Source organism: Grampus griseus (assembly GCF_964374135.1).
Source record: "Grampus griseus genome assembly, chromosome: 1".
Lineage (NCBI taxonomy): Eukaryota > Metazoa > Chordata > Mammalia > Artiodactyla > Delphinidae > Grampus > Grampus griseus.
Window position 1 is genome coordinate 39,742,137 of NC_139017.1, and position 23,665 is coordinate 39,765,801.

General features: G+C 43.6%; 1 protein-coding gene across 1 annotated transcript in view; it reads left to right on the forward strand.

The window, feature by feature from the left end:
* Positions 1-23,665, forward strand: part of PTPN14 (protein tyrosine phosphatase non-receptor type 14) — a 107,647-nt gene that overhangs the window by 40,823 nt on the left and 43,159 nt on the right. The window contains exons 3-6 of the mRNA XM_082680584.1: positions 10,863-10,960; positions 13,490-13,557; positions 20,427-20,497; positions 21,475-21,562. Of these exons, the coding sequence (XP_082536710.1) occupies positions 10,863-10,960; positions 13,490-13,557; positions 20,427-20,497; positions 21,475-21,562 (325 nt within the window). The remainder of the gene's footprint in view (positions 1-10,862; positions 10,961-13,489; positions 13,558-20,426; positions 20,498-21,474; positions 21,563-23,665) is intronic.

A 23,665-nucleotide genomic window follows, 5' to 3' on the forward strand; every position in this document is an offset into this window, starting at 1 on the left:
GCACGGGCTCTAAGCGCGCGGGCTTCAGTACTTATGGCACGTGGGCTTCAGTAGTTGTGGCTCACGGGCTTTAGAGCGCAGGCTCAGTAGTTGTGGCGCATGGGCTTACTTGCTCCACGGCATGTGGGATCTTCCCGGACCAGGGCTTTAACCCATGTCCCCTACATTGGCATGTGGATTCTTAACCACTGCGCCACCAGGGAAATCCTGGCTTGTTTTTTAATTGGGTTATTTGTTTTCTTATTATTGAGTTTTAAGAGTTCTTTATATGTTTTGGATCAGACCTCTATCAGATGTGTCTTTTGTAAATATTTTCTCCCAGTCTCTGGTTTGTCTTGTAATTCTCTTGATATTGTCTTTTACAGAGCAGAGGTTTTTAAATTTAATGTAGTCCAGTTTATTAATTATTTCTTTCATGAATTTGTGTCTTTGTATCTAAAAAGTCATTGCCATGCCCGAGGTCATCTAGATTTTCTCCTGTGTTATCGTCTAGGATTTTGCTAGTTTTGCATTTTGCATTTAGTTCTGTCATTCATTTTGAGTTAATTTTTGTGAAATGTGTAAGGTTTGTGTCTAGATTCATTTTTTTGCCTGTAGATTCACAGTTGTCCCAGCACCATTTGATGAAGAAGCTATGTTTGTTCCATAGTATTGCCTTTGTTCCTTTGTCAAAGGTTAGTTGACTGTATTTATGTGGGTCTGTAACTGGGCCCTTTATCCTGTCCCATTGATCTATTTGTCTTTTCTCTTGCCAATACCGCACTGTCTTGATTACTGTAACTTTATAGTAAGTCTTGAAGTCAGGTAGTGTCATTCCTCCAACATGATTCTTCTCCTTTAACATTGTGTTGACTATTCTAGGTCTTTGAAGGAATATTGTTTACCTTTGCCTAAAAACAGGTATGTGACGGGTTACATTTCTGAAACTTTCAGGTGCCTCTTTCATACCATAGAAATAACATCTAATAATCTTCCTGTGAGGTGACTAGTCTCGCTTCCTCCCTCTGTCCTTGTTTCTCTGTCAGTATTTCATCTACTCAGAAACATTTATCAAGTGTCTAGTTGGCACCATGTACTGACATTAAATGGAAAGACCCAGTCCCCAGTCTGTGTGGAACGGGAGAGGTGCTGACAACAGTGCAGGGTCACCCGGGTGACGTGCTTTCAGAGCTGGGAGAGGGGTTCACTAACTGGATGAAAGGATTTGGGAAGCTTTTACAAAAGGACATACATTTCAACAGGGCTCTGAAGGATGAGTAGATGCTGACTGTCCAAATGGAGAAGGATGGGCAAGGGCATTCAGACAGATGAAACAGGAAGGGAGTGGTATTGGGAAGCACAGTAAACTTATTACAACTCAAGTATATGCTGTGTGGTGAGACATGAAATGAAAAAGAAAGTAGTTCTGAGTGGATCATGAAGAATCTGGTGTACTGTATCAGGAGTTTGAAGTTTTTCCTGATTAGGGTTATTGGATATTTTGTTTTTTTGAGATAAAATTCACATAACATGGTATTCACTATTTTAAGCACGTTAAAGTATACAATTCAGTTGTTTTTACTATGTATGCAAAGTTGTGCAACCATTCCCACTATCTAATTTCATAACATGAGCAGTCTTTCCCCCTCCCCTTGTCTCCCAGCCTCTGGCAACCACTAATCTACTTTCTGTCTCTATGGATTTGCCTGTTCTTGGACATTTCATATGAATAGAATCATACAATATGTGGCCTTTTGTGTCTTGAGTTACTTCACTTAGCATAATATTTTCAGAGTTCATCCGTGTTGTAGCAATGTATCAATACCTTGTTCCTTTTAATGGCTAAATAATATTCCATCGTATGGAATAAACATTTTGTTTAGCCATTCATAAGTTGATGGACGTTTGGACTGTTTCCTCTTTTTTGGTTATTACGAATGATGGTGCTCTTCATGCTCAAGTTTCCTTGTGAACACATATTCTCAGTTCTCTTGGGTATATACCTAGAAGTGGAATTGCTGGGTCAGATGATAACTCCATATTTAACGTTTGAGGAACTGCTGAACTCTTCCAAGTCATTGGAGATTTTTAAGCCGGAGCAAAACAGACTCAGGTTCTGTTTTAACATCACACACTTGAGGACAGTGTTTTCTTTTGAGCCTGGGTATTTCTAGTGCTGTTGCCTTGTCTTCCTAGTTCAAGGCATCACAGCCCACAGCAGTGAAACCTATTGGGCTCTTTACAGTTCCATTGGTGTGATTGCTATGGAGGAATCTGTACCCAATAGCGTAGAATGGGACAGAAAGAAGTGCTGTCAGGGTATTCATGCTCTCTCTCTAGGATGTGTTGTAGAGAATGAGTTTTTCTATTTTAAAGAGAACCCTTGATTGAATTATAAGCTATTATTAGGGAGTTTATCGTACATATAAACTGTACTTCGATTCCCTGTAATTTGTTGTAATTAATGCAGGAGTTCAAGAGCAGAAAGTAAGGATCAGGTTGGGGCATGCTTTTCTCTTTTGCAACACCTGGCTATTATTGGCCTTTTTTCACTAGCATTAAGGCCTGTGTGTGTTTGTGTGCATTTAAACAAACATTATCCTTTTCAGGAAAGAATTTCAATCCTTTGACTCACTGAAACTTAAGGAGTCTCAGTAAGAAGTTAGGTGTCTCTGGCAAAATAGGATATTGATCAGCGAATGTTGAAAACCTCTGGAACTGAAGTTCTGCCAGGACAATCTTGTCTGTATGTGTTTGAGTGTATGCACGTGTTTGTATTTTCACGTACGCACGTGTGGTGGCTTGTGGTGTAAAAAAGGCAAAAAGAAAAACTTCTCCTTTTAAGGTTCTGCTTGTGGAGTTATGGTTTTAGCCTTTTCCTTTCGTTTCTTCCTCCCTGTTGGTTTATTTCAGTTTTGCATAGTTGCAGGAATGCTGACTTTGTCAGCTGCTTGATGATGCAGAGTATTAATTGACTGTCAATTGAACATTCATTAAACAGAAAAGATTTTAGATAGTGCATGGCTCAGGAACCAAACACATTATTATACCCGAATAATCACACACTGAAATCTTCTCGGGGGCTTTGAGGACAGAGGGGCCGAGGGAGGCAAGCCTTCCCGTTTGTCTGGTTCCATGCCCGTGTGTGTACTGTTTATCTGGTCCTGGCAGGTGGAGAGCAGGGTGGGTCACCCTGTCCGTTATCTGGATTTACAGCTGTGAACACTCTTTGAAATGGCTGGAATGTGCTGTTTCTCTTGTGTTGGTACCTCTGTCAATCTAAGAGTTAAAATTATGCTCTTTGCCAACCTGTGTCCCAGAATTCTAGGACAGCTTGTCCCCAACATCCCCCCGCCTCCCACGTTTGTCTTTTATGGTAGAAAGCTTGTACATTTATTTCTTAGTTGCCCAATATAATGCTGACCAGAAAGCAATGCGAGCGTTTTGGTACCTACTGCACTGTCCTGGGAGAACTGGGTTTCCAGTACATTCTAGCAAGACTCTTCTGATATTGCTGATTGTAAAGGGAGTTTTCTAGTGAGGAAAGGACATTTTAAGTCTTACCCTTTTCTTGATAATAACAATGACAAAACAATCTGGTTTCTCTCTCTGGTCCTCCCACCCCAGTAGTTTTATGGAAAAGCTTCACAGACTGAGGAGTTTAAGGATGGTACTGATGTGCTCCCTCTCTCTAAATTGTCACATCCCTACTGACCATGCACATGGGAAGAGATAAGAGGGTTTGCCTGACCTTGAACTGTAGAGGAGGGAAAGGCAGATGTAGCTGTCTGACAGCAGCAGTGACACTGCAGGTCCACAGTTAGAGCATACAGAGTGCTTCCACTCACCTGTTTTTAACTACGAAAGAGCGTTTTCTTTCTGTCTCAGATATCCTTGGGCAGTGGGGGTAAAAGAGATCAATGCATGGGTGGTATGTGCCGATCAGACAGCTTCAAGTGTTATTAATACCTTAGTAGAGTGAAGTCTGGGTAACTTCACTAACAGAGTGAAGTCTGGGTAACTTTTTTATTTAATTTAATTTATTTATTTATTTATTTATATATTTTGCGGTACACGGGCCTCTCACTGCTGCGGCCTCTCCCACTGCGGAGCACAGGCTCCGGATGCGCAGGCTCAGCGGCCATGGCTCACGGGCCCAGCCACTCCACGGCATGTGGGACCTTCCCGGACCGGGGCACGAACCCGTGTTCCCCGCATCAGCAGGCGGACTCTCAACCACTGCGCCACCAGGGAAGCCCAAGTCTGAGTAACTTTTAATGATCCATAATATAGAAGTATCTTTACTCAAAGCAAGGCAGTAAAGACTGTGTGTTGCTGATGATGAACTGCTGTTTACTTTTTAAAAAATGTTGCATTTGGCAACATATACATTTAAGGGCCCAGTTTGCACCGGCTTCTGCGTACAGCCTCTCCTTCTAGGTAGGAGCCTATTAATTGGAGACCCCGATCTCTAGATTTTACTTTTATCCCTCTATGCGTCTTATGAAGTTGTCAATGAGTCGTTAGAATGCATAACTCAGTCTCCTTTCCCTTCCTTCTACCTTCGGGAGGAAAGTGAAATATCCCAGAGGCTGCTGCTGGGAGAAAAAACAGATCTGAATAACCCAAGGGCCAAAGTATGAAACATGTCATGTAATATGTTTTTACAGAAAAGCTTCTATGTCAATGCTTGTCTCATATGCTGTGGCACAGATGAGGGAGGGGAGGGCAGCTTGGTTGTGGAAGCCCTTCCTTAGAAGCATTGGGATCATGAAAATCACCCAGCAGTGGTGTTTGTATTTTCACTTCTATTTTTAGACTTCAGTGAAATTGATGACTTGCCTACAATGGCTGGGAATCCCATCCCACTCTCATCACCTCTGAGGTTGCCATGCAGAAAAGGAGCTCCAGGCTCTGGTCTGTGTGGTCCTGCCTTCAAGGAGCAGTGTTACCTTGGGCAAGTCATTCTCCTTCCTCAACAGAGTTTTCTTCTCTAGAAACAGAAGAGCTGGGCGTGAGTTTTCGAAATCCTTCCCTTATTAAGTAGCTTACACTAAGTCATGCTGCACTAGTATATGACCTCCACCTCTCTGTGGCTTTCAGAGCCAAAGGCTCATTTCTTGCTACCTTACGTGTGTGCTGTGTCCATTGCCTTCTTTCCCCGGTGGTCAGGCTAACCAGGCAGCAGTGCTACCTGGACACTGCAGGTCTCAGGGCAGAGGGAAGCAGAGCTGGGAACCAGGCACGGGCTTGGAAGGCTTCTGCTTGGGATTGGCGTGTGTCACTCCCTCCTCCGTTTCACTGATCCCGAAGCTAGTCTCAGAGTTGATTCGGCTGTGATGCTCTGGGAGGGGAGGCCCCATGGAGAGTGGCAGCATTCAGAGCAGTGATGGTGGCCTACCATCCTCCTGTCTCCACCATCCTGTGATTTAGGCTGAGTTATTATGTTGAGCCCTTGGGTAGAAGCATGACCAAAATCACATCTTAAAGTTTTCAGATTTTCATGGCTATTCCCTATTTGAGGCATTTCTGCTGAACTGGACTTGGAATGAATATTTCACGTGTGAGAGGGGTGGGAGGAATATTTTAAAAGCAGCACGTACTCGGCCTCTGGGTTCTCTTGCCTTATTTGTGGTTCTGTGGCAGTACAGTCCATACTTTCCAGAATACCGTGTGGAATTTCTCAATCTGAGAAGTATTAACAGACCTGCATGTGAAATATACTTGCATAAGTGCTTAGATAAAGCCCTCATATGTAAATTAAAATAAGAGATGAAAGATCTTAGCAGCACATCTGTAAACATTAAGGATAATGTAATGGGGAGTAATTTTGAAAGAGTCCTTTGATACCACTGAATGCAGGCTTTACTGATTTAATTCAGTGTGGCTTTTTTTTTTTTTTTTTTGCGGTACGTGGGCCTTTCACTGCTGTGGCCTCTCCCGTTGCGGAGCACAAGCTCCAGACGCGCAGGCTCAGCGGCCATGGCTCACGGGCCCAGCCATTCCGCGGCATGTGGGGTCTTCCCGGACCGGGGCACGAACCCGCGTCCCCTGCATCGGCAGGCGGACTCCCAACCACTGCGCCACCAGGGAAGCCCCAGTGTGGCATTTTTTTTTAACCTTTCTTTTCAAAATCTTAGGGGGAGGAAAGAACATGGAGAAGTCACATATTTTCTTGAGTTTGGATAGAAGTATACCAGATAGATGAGACCTCTAGGGATGGGTTTATAGTGTCTGTCAGTTTCCAAGTGAGACGTTTAATAGCACCAATTATCAGGAAGCCTTTACTGCTTCACCCAGAGAAACTTGCATTCAATCCATAAATTAATCTCTGGAGATTCAAAACAAAACAAAAAACTGAAAATAGAAATGTTACCCTTGTTCAATAAGCATAATTATGTTCACCAATTCTTAGAGGGAGAGCAAAATCTTCACCTAAAGCCATTCATTGGACCTCAGCAGTCAGATGGACTATTTCCAGGTCTTTGAATATAAAAAATATTTAAAAGCTTTCCTTGTGGGTTTGGGTTTTCAAAGAGGATCCCTTTGGAAAGTTGGCAAATACTTCCTTTCCTGGCACAAGGATTGGTTTTTTTCTTTTCCCCTCCGCCCAAAGCTATGACAGGGTGGAGTGGAGTATACTTCCGTGAAATTGCATGTTTCCAGAATAGGATTCAGTGCTGTATTTTACTGCTGTTAGAACTGAATCTCTAATCAAAAATAAGCAAAAACCAAACATTCTAGAAATAGAATTTCAGCTCATATTCTCTAATTTGGTCTTCATATAGGATAGAATTATTATATCTTATAAAAGTACCTTTTGAGCAGAAATGTCGCAAACAATCAATTAGCAAAGTGGTTCAGCTTCCATTCCTGTTTCTGTGATCTCATGTAGTAACATCCACAATCTCAAATGGCAATCACACCATATCATTAACGCTGTTCAGATTCTCTCGTAGTCTGGATAGCTTGCAGGCAGGGGCATTGCATTCTTCAGCTCCTTGGTTTTGCTTACCAGCACAAGCCTACATTTAACCTAAATGACTGGGAACAATCCTGGTGTTCCTTGCTAGTGGATTGGGACTCGCTCTTGCCTAGCGTGGGATGGATCTATAATAGATGGAACCTACTTGTACATTGTATAGAAGTGATAATTGTGGATGAAAGTTGGGATCAGCAGGGTAAGAAAACTATAACTATTGTTTTGCTGGGTGCTGTGGGTTATATTTCCCAAGGTCTCAGCTAATCGTTTTTGCCTCCAAGGTGACGTGTACAAGGCCCTAGCTGTGGCAGATAATGCTAGGATAACACCTTTTAAGATGCTTTTCTCGTTGGTTCTTAAACATTAAACCCTTAAGTACTGCACTGGAGAGAGAAATGTGACAGCGGTGGCCCGAGAGATGATGAGCCATCCCTGCGGGGCAGACTGTCTTAGCCTTCTCCAGGATGTCCTCGGCGTCTAGCCGACTTAGACGTACAGGAAGTGCTTAATGAATAGTCGTTAATGTCCATGTGTCTCCTGGGCTTGGAGAGCAGAAAATGAGTCGAAACAACTCCAGATACGAAGGAGTGAATGCATGTAGAAGACTTTCAAACACTGTTTGAACAGGACGGACGAGTAGGCAAACGTTACCATCCTTTCCCACCTTGAAATTGTGTCTTCTGGTTTGTCTGGGTTTTTGGGTTTGGTGCGTGTTGTTCTTGCTGTTGTTTTTAGAATCCCATTGTACCTTTCTTTAATAAACACTAACATTCCTTCCTATTGTGAGATTTTGTTTTTTTAGTCCTTTGGTTGTTTTTTTTTTTGTTTTTATTAACAAAAAAATTAAACATCCTTTAATTTTTCTGAAGAAAGACACAGCGGGCTCCTCTGGCCATAGGATGATGTTAACACTTTTCGTCATCTCTCTTTTCTTCTTATTCCCCCAGTTTTGAAAGTATGGTCTTCAGATTCTAAGTGGCTCTTCTTCAAAGACCTATCTGCTTTCACAGTGAACTCTTGGTACTTAAAAGGTCTTTGATGACTAAGGACCCCCTTGCTTGCCTGGGTTTCTACAAGAAGGTGTTCTCCTTTTTGAGAACTGGCTAGGTTATAAACATAAAAGATCTTCCCTGGGCTTCCCTGGTGGTGCAGTGGTTGAGAGTCCGCCTGCCGATGCAGGGGACACGGGTTCGTGCCCCGGTCCGGGAGGATCCCACATGCCGCGGAGCAGCTGGGCCCGTGAGCCGTGGCCGCTGAGCCTGCGCGTCTGGAGCCTGTGCTCCGCAACAGGGGGGGCCATGGCAGTGAGAGGCCCGCGTACTGGAAAAAAAAAAAAAAAAAAAAAAAAGATCTTCCCTGAATGGCTCCCGGGCAATTCCTAAAATCTCTTGAAGGAAAAGTTTCCTCACGTGAATGAGTGGACCTTTTACTGTTTCCTGGAGAACTGGCCCAGAGGCACAAGACAGGTGCCAGAGGAAAACCAAGAACCAGGCTGGGGACAGGGAAAGAGCATGGCGGTGGGTGCTGAGGACAAACCATGAAGGAAGATGGAGGATGCAACAGAAAACATGTGCTGTAGCTTTGCATGAGAAGAAGGCTTCTGAAGCCTGTGTTTCCCTCTTAGTTTAGGTTTTACTGAGCTTTCTCCTAGGAGATGAACTAATAGTGTACATTATTAGGTTATGTTTTTAGGCATAAATCTGTTATTTAAGTAAGGTTATAGAAGCCCTGAGCTTTGCTTGGACTTGATAGGGTGCACACTCCTTGAAGCAAAGGTGCTAGTGTAAAGCATTTCTGTTGGAGCTCTTGGTTTGCTGAATGAAACCATGGAACCTGCGATCCTTGGCGCTTGCCATGTGCAGGCTGGCTGTCTCTTCCCCCTTGAGATGGGAGACATTCAGGCACACAGCAGGCACGTGGATCATGGGAATGCATGGGACCACCCTTCTGTGATGGTAACTCACCTGGTGTGAAACATTTGAAAAATATGCCAGAGCTTGGGGACTTGACCTCAGTGAACAGGGGAAAAAAGGAAGCCAGAGGGGAACATGGCATATTTTAACTGCAGCAATTCAGGTTTCTTTAGTCTTCAATACTTTGATTCACTCTCATGCTGTTTCTTTTAATTCGTTTACAATTATTCCTTCAAAATGTTTTCATTTACTCTGATTCTCTCCTATGAAGAATGAAGAGGCAGGTCATGACTTCCCCTTTTCCCTCTATCATATATTATTGCCAGAAACTCCCTCAACAAAGAAAAAAAAATACACACACACACACACACACAAAGGTGGTACCTTCAACTTCACAGGATTTTTCAAAGTATCCTATCTAGTATTAGCTCCAATTGTGCACATTCAGAAACAGCAGAGCTGCCACTTCATTACCAACAAAAGATTGTTAATCACAGGGTCTTATATGAAACCTCTGTTCCTATTTGTTGGGATTTAGAATCCACGATGCCTCTAACCAGCTAAGGATATAATGACTAGGTGAGGTCAGGGCAGTGTCCACTGAGCTCAGAGTGGTGAGTGGACACAAAGGTTTTCTACAGGTACCAGGGACTTGTCTCTGAAAAGCAGTGAAGGTACCTGTTATGTACATTAATCGATTTAGTCAACTGATATTGACAAGTAGTCAAATTATTCATTCGATACTGGACGCTGTAAAATGATTTTGAATACTTTAGGTGAAAGATAGAATGGTGGTAGGAAAAATAGGTTGTTTTTCTATTAGACATTAAGTTTGAGTAAAAAAAACTTTAGATAACGCCGAGTGTTGGTCCTTCTAATTTGAGTGTAGGTTTTCCCACCAGAGACAGACCTGGTTGTCTTTACCTTGTCCCATAAACCCAAGAGTAGAGAAGTAGAGACTATTTTGTCGAGCCTGATTCTTCTGTTCAAATAGGTATTGGATTGATATGTGGTGATGTCCATGATATCAAGGTAGAGGCAGCAATAATTAGCTCTCAGGGCTGATTGCCTCTCTCCACGAGAGCTGGGCTTTGGGTCACTCCTGAGCTCCCTTGATTGACATGCCAAAATTTTGAAGAAGTACAGACTTATGGTTACCAGGAGCAAAAAGGTGGTTAGCATTTGCCAAGAATTAATGCCTAAAAAGTGTGACTGTTCTAGAGGTAGCTGTGTTCTAAGAGTGTGGTCAAAGGAAGTGGAGTCCTGGGATGTAAAGGTTTGGGGTGAGGAGATTTCTAAGTGCGATTTTACTGGCGAGGAAACAATAATGCTGTATTAGTTTCTCGAACAGTGGTGTAGTCTGAGGTTGACGTTGTGTATGGGCACATTCTGTCCGTCTGAACTTTGCTGCTTGGAGGACGTACTTTGGGTTGGAAGGCTCCGTATCACATTTGGTTAGATTTTTTGTGAGTCACAGACGTGGAGGGTGAGCCTGGCCCTGAAAAGCTTTATCCTGTCCATTAGCAGAATTCTCAATGATTTGGCCTATCTGTCTTCTACTCTCCCAAGCCTTGGGGTTTAAGAAATGGTGTGTTTCCAGAAGTTTTTCAGGAGTGCACACACTGTTGAATATGGCTTTGGCAGCTGTGCTGTTGTGGTTGTCGAAGTGTGGAAGAGCGTTTTCGTTCTTGGTCTCTTGTTGTGAAGAGCTGGTTCTTATCAGTAGTTCATCCTGCCGGCCCACAGTGAAATGATGTGATGAGAACGCTCTCAAACTCAGAGTGAACGGGACGTGGCACCTGCCACATCAAACAAAGATAAACACAGGCAGAGGTCACTTTCCATCTTCTATAGACCTGACCTTTATCGACATCACCTGTGTATCCTGCTGTGTACATAAGGTTTCACATCCAGAGGCATCGATGTCGTGGGAATGTATTCCAAGTATGTGTTTTTAAGGTTATTTGTTCTTCTGTTTCCATGAACAGATATCAGTATTACCTGCAAGTCAAAAAAGACGTGCTCGAAGGGCGGTTGCGATGTACGCTGGAACAGGTGATCCGGCTGGCGGGCTTAGCTGTGCAAGGTAAGAGAGTGGGGACCGGTGTGTGACAGTCCGTCTTCTGTTGGATGTTGGTGTCGCTGGCCTCTCAGAGGGAAAAGTTAAATTTACTTAAACGATCCCTTAGTAACTCTCACTTTTCATTTCAAGGTATCTTACATTAAAAATGCAGAGAGAGTGATTTTTAGAGGCAGGATGTTGGATTTCTCAAAGCTGTTTGCAAATTGCTCATGCTTGTATAATTTTAGTTTTATTTGAAGAAACAGCAGCCTTCATCCTGCCTCTAAGTAAAGCTACATTGCAGGGTTGGTGGAACATTTTCTTAGAATTTTGTCACTGCCCAACATGGTCATATCTTGTGGCTTGACGCTATGACTGTGTGACTTTCACATCAGTTTCAAGTGTGAGAGCTTAAAACATTGTAGTGTAATTGATTCCGACCCAGTTAAAGAGAGAAATTTAAAATGCAAGATTGTAATGTGGAACAACAAATGTGTGTTAGAGTACCTTTATCTTTCGACATGTCCTACTTAGATTGATCAGACACCTATGTTTTTATCTTCTCTAAATCGTTACATATATTTACGTAACACACCATGTGAGTTTTTACATATCTTTATACATTACTCTTTATTGAGGGGTAGCTTCATTGTCTTTAGTCATGTTGAAAACAAGATAAAAGTATAATTTTTAAAGAGAGGCAAGTTTCCCTTGTAGTCATGATTTTCTTTAAAATCAGGTACCGTCCAAATGCAAGCCTGCCAGCCGCCAAGTCCTTGCTGTGTGGATTGTTGTAGAAGCTGAGAACTGAACTTCTTATCTGTAACTGCACTGAAGTTAAACCTTTTGGGTTTGAAATGTCTAAAGAGGCAGCCTTTCCTTGATAACTTTCATTTTTGGGATATTAGCGGGTTAGCGACTTTTGTTGGACGTATGATTCTTAGTAGGTAGCTTCTCCTGTTCCCCTGTGGATTGGAAGTATGCAAAATATGTTGTATCTCATCTGTTCACCTAACACTGGAAAGGGAAGGAGCAATGCCCAGAACGATATAACGAAACCATCCGTGGTTATAACTGAAAAATCATTAAAACAGTGGAGAAGACACCCTTAATTGGGGAGAAGAGAGAGAAGATCAATGGGTCCCTCATCTTCTTCTTGGGTCTTTCTCCTTTAAAATGCTTCCTTTTCACTCACTCTCTTTTTTTCCCTCTCACTCTTTAATCGTTGGGCTCATTACAGGCATCCTGGATATTGGAGGACCCTAGTGATAGCTTTCAGGCTGAAGAAGTTGGTGAACTTACTCTGGGTTCCCTTTTCCTTGGGTCCTTGAAGCTCGCTGTTCAGTCTGATGAAACCTCCTCTAGCTATAATATTTGTAAAATAATTTTTCTGAGAACCCTCATTGGGCAGTTAGAAAGCCACATCAACAGAGATAAAAGTTGTGATGAAATATGACAACAGATAACTGACCTTGGAATTAGGCAGAGCCTACGATCTTTGGTGTTCCTGAGTGCCTCACCTTGTTAATTAGTTATGTGCTGAGTTTGTAGGTGCATCTTTGCCTTCTTGGTAACGGCCTTCTGTGTGGATCCCCTCACTCTCTAGTTCTTGTTACCTAAAAGATACCTGAATCCATTTCTACCTGATGCTAAACATTTTACATGAAATTAAAATTTCATGCTGCTTTGAGTTGTTTTCTTTTTTTTTTTTTTTTTGAGAGCAAGTAGGATTCGAAGCAAGACATTTATAGATTTATGATAGAGGCGCACTGTATTCATTTTACATGTGCTCAAACTTACAACTGTGAGATGAAAGTAGGAGAAAACAGAACTTTGGGCATCTTATAACATGTGCAGCTGTTTAAGAGGTATAAAATTTGCAAGGATGCTTGCCAAGGGTGATTTACAGTGGAAATTTCCAGCTGCAAATATATGAAGAGATGCAGATGGGTTTGTCTCTTCAGTTGTCTAAATTAACCTTGAGTTAAAAAGTCCCCTTGGCATGGGCTTCCGTGGTGGCACAGTGGTTGAGAGTCTGCCTGCCGATGCAGGGGACACGGGTTCGTGCCCCGGTCCGGGAGGATCCCACATGCCGCGGAGCGGCTGGGCCCGTGAGCCGTGGCCGCTGAGCCTGCGCGTCCGGAGCCTGTGCTCCGCATCGGGAGAGGCCATAACAGTGAGAGGCCTGCGTACCGCAAAAAAAAAAAAAAAAGTCCCCTTGGCAGATATTATTAAGATATGTGTTGGTGAATATTTAATAAAAAGATAAATATAGATTTGTTTTAAGTTTTTAAAATAGCTTAGGAATCACTTTCAAATTTCCCCATTCTTTCTAGAAAATTATGTAGCAGTGCTCACGTGCTTATATTTACATTATTGCTATGTGAAAGTGGTAGTAACATCAAACCCATCTTGGCACTGTTTTTATTTAATAATGGTACAGAAGTAGGGTAAAGTGGCGAGAGTAAATGTGGTGATAAGTTTACCCTATTTTATTCCATCTTTAATGTCATATAATAAAGACTGCCCTGCTTCCCCTTCTTTTCTTTTCAGCTGATTTTGGAGACTATAATCAGTTTGACTCTCAGGATTTCCTCAGAGAGTATGTGCTGTTTCCAATGGTAAGTGTAATTTCCTTTTTCTCAATTAATTTTCTACCTTCTATGGATATTCAATTCTTTCCTTTGAAAATCTCAGAGGAATTTACACCCATATTCCCTAGGGAGAATGTCCCTGCATTTATAAAGTAGGAACAAGTTTTGTAAGACACTGAGAATGGTAAAGATGCCTCTTCTTACCTCCTCAAGACACTTCCCTGCCCCCGGCGCCATCACACCAGCCTCCACGACTATGTTCTATCTTCCTTTCTGAGCACACCCGGCTTGGTCCCATCCCAGAGCCTTTGTACTGTGCCTCCTCTGCCTGGAATGCTCGACCCCAGGTCTTCTTACGACTTGTCATTCAGATCTTGATTCAAATACCACCTCCTCAGGGAAGGCTTCCTTTTCCTTGACCATCTATATTATACACTCCAACCATCCAGCACTTCCTGCCCTTTTATGCGTGTACTTCAGAGCTCTTTCAGTATCTGAACGTGTTCATTCTTTCTTTCATTTCTATTGTCAGCTGGAATGTCAGCTCTGTGGTCCTTAAGCAGGGACTCTATCTCATCCACTGTTGTCTGGCACATAATTTGCATGCATAAACGTCTGTTGAATGCGTCCATGAAGTAAAATGTTTATTCCTGGGTTAAATTAGGGATGAGGCTAGGTTTTTATCCCTGCTGTATTTTTGTTTGTTTTTTGGTAGCTTTGGAGTAATTGAGAAGAGCTTTCACGAGGAAAGTTAAAACATTTGAAAAACCATTTTAGGGAAAGGCTATACCCGCTCCAACATTCCGGCTCTGATTTTAGAAATCACGAGCATTTACCACTTTTTTTTTTTCCCCTGAGGGATAAAGTTATATAAGAAACGGTGCTTGTTCTCAGGGCGACGACAAAGTGGCTGAGTCAATAGGAAGTATGCAAAATCCTAATGCAAATCCAAGTGTAACAAAGTATGATAGGGATTCTATGTAGGGAGAGGTTACCTGTTTTTGGGAGGTGAGGGTAGGTCGAAAGGCTAATGGTGTGTGAGCTGCATCTTAAAGGATGAGCAGCATTGCAGCAGGCAGAGAGGGAAGGAGCAAGGGATGCTCTAGACAGAGGCTGGAGGAGGAGAGGCGAGGCGGCCTGCGTAACTGGGTGGGAGTCAGCTGGCCAGTCTGATGGCCGCTCAGGGGTGCAGAGGGGAGCGGTGGCAGAGAAGCCTGAAACATCTGAGGAGTTAGAACGCGTGGGCTCCGTCCAGGGGTTCCAGGCCCCACACTTTGAGGACCACTGGATTAGAGTAATGAGACCATTTGCAGAAGGACGTCAGATAAGAATCTGGTGTGTGGTGTTCTCGGCAAGACATAAGAATTAGGTGTTGGCAGTGAAGATAAAAACGAAAAAGCAATGCAAAAGATATTTTGGAAGTACAGTGGGCAGAGCTTGGCATCTAAACTACTGTGGCATATGGGAGAAAGTAGAGGGGTCTGGCGACAAAGGTTTTAAGTGTTGAGAGAAGGGGTGAGTAAGGTTGCAGTTATTTCCTGTGTCAGTGATGAGATGAATCTAATTGGTCCAAAACTTAAAAAAAACTTTTTTAAAATTTTTATACAATTCTTAAAGGTTACTTTCCATTTACAGTTATTACAAAATGTTGGCTGTATTCCCCATATTGTACAATACATCCTTGAGCCTCCCTTATGTCCAGTAATTTGTACCTCCCATTCCTTCCTCCCCTACTCGTAACCACTGGTTTGTTCTCTATATCTGTGAGTCTGCTTCTTTTTGCTATATTCACTAGTTTGTTGTAGTTTTTTAGATTCTACATATAAGCGATATCATACAGTATTTGTCTTTCTCTGTCTGACTTATTTCACTTAGCATAATACCCTCCAAGTCCATCCATGTTGTTGCAGATGGCAAAATTTCATTCTTTTTTTTATGGCTGGGTAGTATTCCATTGTGTGTGTATCCATACACACACACACACACACACCCCGCATCTTCTTTAGCCATTCATCTGTTGATGGACACTTAAGTTGTTTCCATAGCTTTTCAGTTGTAAATATTGCTGCTATGAACATTGGGGTGCATGTATCTTTTAGAATTAGTGTTTTCTTTTTTTTCAAGATACGTACCCAGGAGTGGAATTGCTGAGTCATAGAGTAGTTCTATTTTTAGTTTTTGAGGAACCTCTCTATTGTTTTCCACAGTGGCTACACCAGTTTACATTCCCACCAACAGTGTACAAGGGTTACCTTTTCTCTAAAGTGGTCGAAAACTTAACCTTATTCTTCTAGGTTAGGGAAATACTGCAAAATCTCTAACTTTTTATGAATAGCTCTCTCCTTATTCTTCCCACCAAGATAATAGCAGTATTATCTTGGGCCTGCTGTTTTTTATGCCTTATTAATTCCACCGATTAAATCAACCTCCATTCAAAGAGATTAGTATATTACTTAGCAGAGAAGTTCTTCATAGGACTTGGTGTCAGTATCTGTAACAACTCAGCAGCTCACACAAAAGTCAGGATGTTTTCTGGTGTGCTCGGCGGAGGAAAGTGAAAGTGATACCTTAGAATTTTAGAGAACGTGTATGTTTGTGTCAAACGGAGACAATGAATTGGGTTGATAATTTTTCACAATTTTTTTTTTTTTTTTTTTTACCTTTCTCTCATTAAAGGTCTTTATCACATAACCTGTAGGCAGAGATCAGGAGAATTTTCAAGGGTGATTACGAGCATGAGCTGTATGAGTTTGTAGGTGGTAAAATGCTTTGACACGTTAAAGTGCTGTAAGGCAGCTAAGGAGTTATTTTGTGTATCATACCTTTTTCAGAATAAGACCATGTCTCCGCTGGGCTCTAAGCAAATCGGATATTAAAACAGCAGAGACCTCATTCAGTTTCACTGTGCCAGACAGATATTGATGTTGTTGTCCTTGGATCTAAAACTTCTCTCTTTGGTATAGTAGCTGCTAGTGACAGGTGGCTATTTACATTCAAATTGAAATTAATTAGCATTAAATAAAATTAAAAATTTAGTTCCTCAGTTGCATTAAAAACGTGTTCAGTAGCCACGTGTGGCTCATGGCTACTGTACTGGAAAGCTTGGGTATAGAACATGTCCATCATTCCAGAAAGTCCTACTGGACGGCCCTCAGGATGACGTGGCAGAAGCTGATGTCAGCATGCATATCTGATTCGTGAACATTCCTAGGCTTCTGCCATCAGTCATGTATCCTCTCCTCCGCCCCACGCCCCTGACCCCTGTTGTATCCTCGATACACTGTGGCCTGTGGTCAGGAGGTTTAGAGTATAGGGGTCAAGTGTTCCGTGCCCATATCCTGGCCGTGCCACTTACTGGCTGTACACACTTGGGCAAGTTATTTAACCAAAGCCTCCGTTTCCTCATCTAAAAATGAGGATAGCAAGCCTAATCTGACTGTGAGGATAAAAGGAGAGAATGCATGTGAAGGACTTAATCGGGCACGTGGTGAATTCTCAGTGAGTGTTTATTTAGTTGTCATCATAATCACCGTTGTCCTCACATTATTATTATCAGCAGCATTATTTTTCTGTCTCTGTTAGGCAAGCACAGGCTGCTGAAGAGTGTGCTTTCCAGGCAACAATACTCTATGCACTTTGAAATGTGAGCAGACAGAGGACAAGCAGAGCGCATAAATTATCATCCAGCCGCTTCGCGTAACTTGAACCCTACTCAATACCCTGTAATGGCCTATATGGGAAAAGAGTCTAAAAAAGAGCTGCTACGTGTGTATGTATAACTGATTCACTTTGCTGTCCAGGAGAAACTAACACAACATGGTAAATCAACTATACACCAATAAAAATTAAAACAGAAACAAAAAAACCCTCGCTTGACAACATGAAACTGACACGTTGCATATTGAGCTCAGCTCAGCTCAGCGCAGTCAATGTTTATTGATCGTCTACTGTATGTGGAGAGTTTATACGCTGGCATTGTTCAAAGCCCTGAGTTGGGCCCTGGAGGCAGTGTGGAGCCTTGCTGCTTGCTGACCTTAGGTGCCTGTCATCTAGCAGAGGGAGGGAGACAAGGATAAAGGGTAAGATGAGTATCCAGATAACTATGTAAGAAAGACAATAGGTAGACTATGGTAAGAACTCTAAGAGAGACACACAGGGCGGAAGAGGTAGGTCCAGAGAGGGAAAGGCTTCTGTCCCACGTGAGAGAATATGGAAGCCCTGTCCAGGGAGTGGTAGGTGTGTCAGGACCTGAAAGATGGGGTGAGACGTGAAAGCAGTTTGTGTTAGGAAGAGTTGGCCTGAGGCCTTGAACCCTTGAGAGAAGAGGTCTGAAGGGACGGCTGAGCCACACTGAAAAATGGTCTGAATGCCAGGCCCAGGTGTTGACCTAATTGAGTAGGCAGTGGGGAGCCATGGAAGGTTGCAAACTTTCTGCTTGGTTCCACTAGAGCTTTCAAAGGGAAGAATGCATTCCTTTGGTGGGGGAGGGAAGATGGGATGAATGCCTGTGTTTGATCTTATAAAGTAACCGAATTTGTCAAATGGCATTTCTGCAGCCGGTCAAAGAACAAAGTTAAGCACACAGGGCGCTCCCCAGGTGTGCAGCTGTGTGCAGGCTCGCTCTCTGCCATTTTTCATCCGCGCGCAGCCACTCTCGCCTGGCCCTGTGGTGGGACCACATACCTCAGGGAGGCCCCAGACACAGATGGAGGCGGTGGGGTTGAGTACAATAGCAGAGGGGTCCCTTTGGACTTTTTCTTCTTTCAAAGTAGGAGACAGCAGTTTATTGGAGCACTTTTTGATCTTCAGTTATCTTTATTTTATTCTATTGCCACATGCCTTTTATTAGCTTTTCAAAATTAATATTGAGTTATTCCTAATACTCGGTACCTGGATGCACAGGCATAGCTGGATTCCTAAGCCACGTGGCATCTTTGTGATTCCACAGCATAAAACGGAAAACATCGAGCTTGTTTCCTATCGTGGACTTGAGTTGTTTCAGTGGATGGCTAAACAGAAAACAGCAAATTAATCAGTAACACATGAAAAATGAGAGCTGCCAGCAATTCCCTCCGTCTTCTCTAAGGTTTCTCAGGACCATCTGCAGAGCTATAGAATTTCCAATATATAGTTATGCTCGCATGTTCCAGCTTTAAGAAATATTGATTTTCTCCAGTTGCATCATTTGAGATGGGATGTTTCTTGCAGTTTTGAGGTGTACCTTTGGGGGTAGTGTTTCATGAAAAGCTGTTAAATTGGACGTAATCTTTATATAAATGATATTTTAGAACCGAGGGAATGAGGCGTTTTGGGTGTTTTCTGTGAAAACATCAGTCCCCCCCTCAAGTGTCTTTGATGAACCTTGGAAGGCTCACCGGGACACACAGCTCGGAGCCCCTTCTAACGCCCCCTCTGGAGCTCAGAGGAAGACAGAGCACATCTGTGCCCTCCTTGGTGCTCACCAGCCTGGGGGGCGTGGAAGTTGCACCTGGGAAGGGCAGAGGCGTCTGGGCTGGAGCCACCGAAAGGGATGGGATGAGCTATAGAATCTCCATGCCCGTCAGTGTCTCAGGAACTGATTGGTCTCCCATCTTGGATGTATTCCTCCAGACTCCATCTCACTTTCCTGCTAAATGTTTAACAAGCCCTTTAAACACTCCCGCCATCATTGAAGGGGAGTTGGGAAGCGATGTGTCCAGTTGACTCTAATCCCATGGGAGCCAGCACAGCACTGGTCCAGGGGCCTGGGATTCAGTTGGTCGAGACACCAGCTGGTCAGCTCCCCACCTGTTACCTTCTGGAGCTCTGCTGTGGCGGTTGAGCTGTCGTGGCCTCTTTTGTTCCCAAGGCCCCATCAACTAGTCTCTGAATGAGCCAGCTCTGACTTCAGGTGGCTCTGAATTAGTTTGCTGGGATTGTGCTGGTGGATAAAAAGGCCAGGCACAGTCCCTTCTTGGGCTCAGCTTTGGAAGGGATGATGACCTGGAAACTCATTTGCCTGTATATCCTCACTATTAAAAACGTGTAAGCACTTACAGAGGATTTTTTTAAACTTTTAATTTTATATTGGAGTATAGTCGCTTACCAATGTTGTGTTAGTTTCAGGTGTACCACACAGTGATTCAATACATGTACATGTATTTATTCTTTTTCAAGTTCTTTTCCCATTTAGGCTGTTACATAATATTGACCAGTTTCCCTGTGCTATACAGTAGGTCCTTGTTGGTTATCCATTTTAAATATAGCAGTGTGTACACGTCAATCTCAAACTCCCTAACTATCCCTTCCCCCCCACACCCTACCTGCTGGTAACCATAAGTTGGTTCTCTAAGTCTGTGAGTCTGTTTCTGTTTCTTAAAAAGCATTTTTAATGAAAGTCCAAGAGGCAGGCAGATAGGGAAGAAGAAGGTAAATGAAAAAAGAGCTATTCCCAGATGCCCCAGAATGTAGCTGGCAACCCCAAATATGCCTTGAAATAGCCTGTTACAGTGGAGAGCCCTGTTACAAAAGTAAACATGAACCTCTGTCCTAAAAATGACAACCTTTAATTCAAAGGAGTAGGGGCTTCCCTGGTGGCGCAGTGGTTGGGAGTCCGCCTGCCGATGCAGGGGACGCAGGTTCGTGCCCCGGTACGGGAGGATCCCACATGCCGCGGAGCGGCTGGGCCCGTGAGCCGTGGCCGCTGAGCCTGCACGTCCGGAGCCTGTACACCGCAACGGGAGAGGCCACAACAGTGAGAGGCCCGCGTACCGCAAAAACAAACAAACAAACACACAAAAGGAGTAAAGGGAGACTGAGGAAGTGAAGCTAATCAGGAACAACTTCTAGAAAAAAGAGAGCTTTTAAGGTTTGCAAGCAAAATAGCAAGTGACCTTAACTGCTTTCCATTTTGATAGGATTTGGCCCTGGAAGAAGCTGTTCTGGAGGAGCTGACACAGAAGGTGGCCCAAGAACACAAAGCCCACAGGTAAGGCGGGGGCTGCCAGGCCCAGCACGTGGCCACCGTCCTGTCCGAGGCAGGAGACATTCGGCCCCTTCACGCAAGCCCTGGCTTGAGTCAACACAGTTCTGTTTCTTGTAGCAAGTGATTCAGCTCTGTTCTGAGAGTGCATGTAGATTTGAAAACAGTGCTACCACTCCCCTTTCTTTTTTTCTCTCTCTCCCTTTCTTTTTTTTTCCCCTTTTTCCTTTTTTTCTTTAACACCAATTGGCCCACATGTTGGCCAGAGGAATTCCTCTCTGTGACCTTCCTAAAACTGTTGCCAGACCTGGGAAGCCTGGGACTGACCCACTTTACAAAAGATGGAGTTTTATCAGAAACCTAAAGCAACTGGCACATCTCGGCGATTTGGGAGATGCCTGCAATTTCAGCATAAACATTTCACTCCAGGCTGAGTGCAGACCTCAAGAGCTGCTTTGGGTGGGAAAGTCAAGGTCAGGAGGGGAAAGAGTGAGATCTAAGGCATCCTGAGAGCTTGATCAGGGCTACGTGGAGCTCTTTGGGACATGTGCAGTGGTCCTAGACTCTTATCTTGGTTACTTGACTCCCAAAATGTCATCCTCAGAAACTTTTGCCTTTCTTCCTTCTTTCTTTTTTAACAGTGGAGACTTTTTTCCCAGGTGGGAGAAAAATACATTTTTTTTTTTAAAGCAGGCAGCATTATTCACCAGGATGTCTGGAATAATTATTTAGTGTTTATAGGGCTGTAGCTCTTAATTAAATATTTTACCTTCCTCTTATTATTCCCTGTTGAGTAAAAGGCTACTGAGGAATATGTTAATGCATTACTTAGTAATGTACCATGCCTGCACAGTTGGTTGGGTGACAATGGCTTTTCCCAGAACTAAAACCACAGTTCTGGAATTTGCCACCAGGAGGGTAGGATCTTCCACTGACTTTATGGCTCTTAACCATTTCCTCCTTTGATGCTCTTTTGATTTTAGTGGAATCCTGCCAGCAGAAGCTGAGCTTATGTACATCAATGAGGTGGAACGTTTGGATGGCTTTGGACAGGAAATCTTCCCTGTGAAGGTAGCATACCCTCTCCTTGCTTCAGCCGTCTCAGAACAGCACAGGCATTTGGAAAACCAGTGTTGATTGAGAGCAGAGAGCCAGAAGGCTTGGCTTCCTTACCGCTACGTGGCATTAGCTGGCAAGTCCAATTTACTTTAGGTAAAGCAAACCCTTTTTCGTAACGGAGAGAGTTTGAAGCTTTCCATGGTCTTCAGCAGAATATCTCGTCTGTAAGACAACCTTCTGAGTGAGTACCAAACACCAGCCCATTTGGTGCCAAGAATTTATTGAGGCCACATCCAGCCTTCCAGTGGGACAAGGAGCAAACATCCTGCGTGCCTTAATACAGACCCTCCCCAGCAGTTTTCTAGCCCGAGCTTCTTTTCTTTTCTCTTCTTTGGGCTGATGCAGTGATCATTGTTGGTGAGGAAGAATAACATTTCCTGTATGCAATCATACTTTATTTCTCCAGCTCTACAGAGCCTCTGTTGTGGGTTCCCAGCCCCTTTGGTGTTGTCTGGAAACTATGCCTAGGAAACGGTTACAGCACATCCCATCCTTTGTAACAGAGCCGCCTCCTGAAGTGGGTGTGGTTTGGGGGTTCATGGTGCAAGGTCATTTACAGAGCTGAGCCCATCCTCCAAACTCATTTGCCTCTCTCTGCTGACCCACTTTACAAAAGATGGCATTTTATCAGAAACCTAAAGCAACTGGCACATCTCGGCAATTTGGGAGATGCCTGCAATTTCAGCATAAGCATTTCACTCCAGACTGGCTCCGCTGGCTGTTGTATAAGTGTTCTGTTCCCCCTCTGTTGCACGCTTGCAATTTGCCTTAATGAGAACTGCCCATGTGTATCAAGTAGAAGTGAGCAGGGTGTCCGCAGCTTGCAAAATAGGCTAAATGGCTCTTTTTTAGATTTGTTTAATTTTCTTTTGCTTCTCTAATGGCTGCCCTTCATAGGGTTGTAATCCATTTTCCTTGCAATAATACCTTATGAAGCCATCTGCATCCCACTTCCATTTCACCAGCCCATATATAGTCATGACATTTTGGAAAACCAGACTAAACTTTTCTCCACTTCTAGAAAACTGACTTCTCAGGCCCTGGAAGTTGGAGGTTTTGTCATGGTGGTCATTTGCTTGTGTTGTCTTTAGTGATTCTGAACTGTGGGAAATAGAGGCAGTGGAGACAGTGTTGAAATCCACCGTGCTTGGTTCTGATGTGTTTTCTAGTCTGTCCTTTAGTGGAAAAAGTACAAGGGAGATACCAGAGCTTAGTCCGAGTGGGCAGATAGGCACGGCTGACTCACTGCCAGTGGGTGTAACTCAGCTGGGCTGCTGCTTTTTTTCTTCCTCCACCACATATCTGTTCATGACTCAGGTGACCACCTACAGACCACATGATTCCTGGAGACCCAAGGATGATGGGTGGGGCAGCAGTAGCCGTGTGCGCGGTGATGGGGTCAGCTCTAAGTGAAAAAGCCACCAGGAAAGTATGCAGGGGAAGCCTGCACATGGGGATGGGGTCCCTTTGGGTTAGTACAGGTCCTTCTTGACCAGGTAAGGTTTAAAAAGTGTGTTATGGATGTGTCCCAGGGAAGAACCTTTATGTGTAGTGTAGGTTTTTCCATGAGTGGTTTCTCAAAAATTTTCAAGGTTCAGGGCGGGGGTCCCTTCCATTTCCTGACAGGTCTGCCCCTCCCCCTCCACAAACATGGGGCTGGCCGCGGCCTCCACCCTCCTGTATTGTCAGAGCACGTGGGCATGGAGGGACGGAGCTTCTGGAATGGGTCATACAGAGTCTGGAGCCTCAATCCTTGACTAAGTTGTTCTGACGGGTATCCGTTCTGTGTTTTTTCCATTGTCCCACCCTGGTGGCCTGCTCCTCCCATGTCCCCATCCCCTCCCACCAGGCCTCTGCACCCACCTACTGGCAACGTGCCCAGAAAAGTCTTTCTGCAGAATTTTCCTTTTTCTTCCTGTCTCTACTTCACCTATCTTCTTTTCCCTCACAGATTTTTCTGTAATACAGCTTACCTTTGAACTTCTCATAATTACCGAGGCCCTCTTTTTAAATTATTTATTTATTTATTTTGCTGTGTTGGGTCCTCGTTGCTAT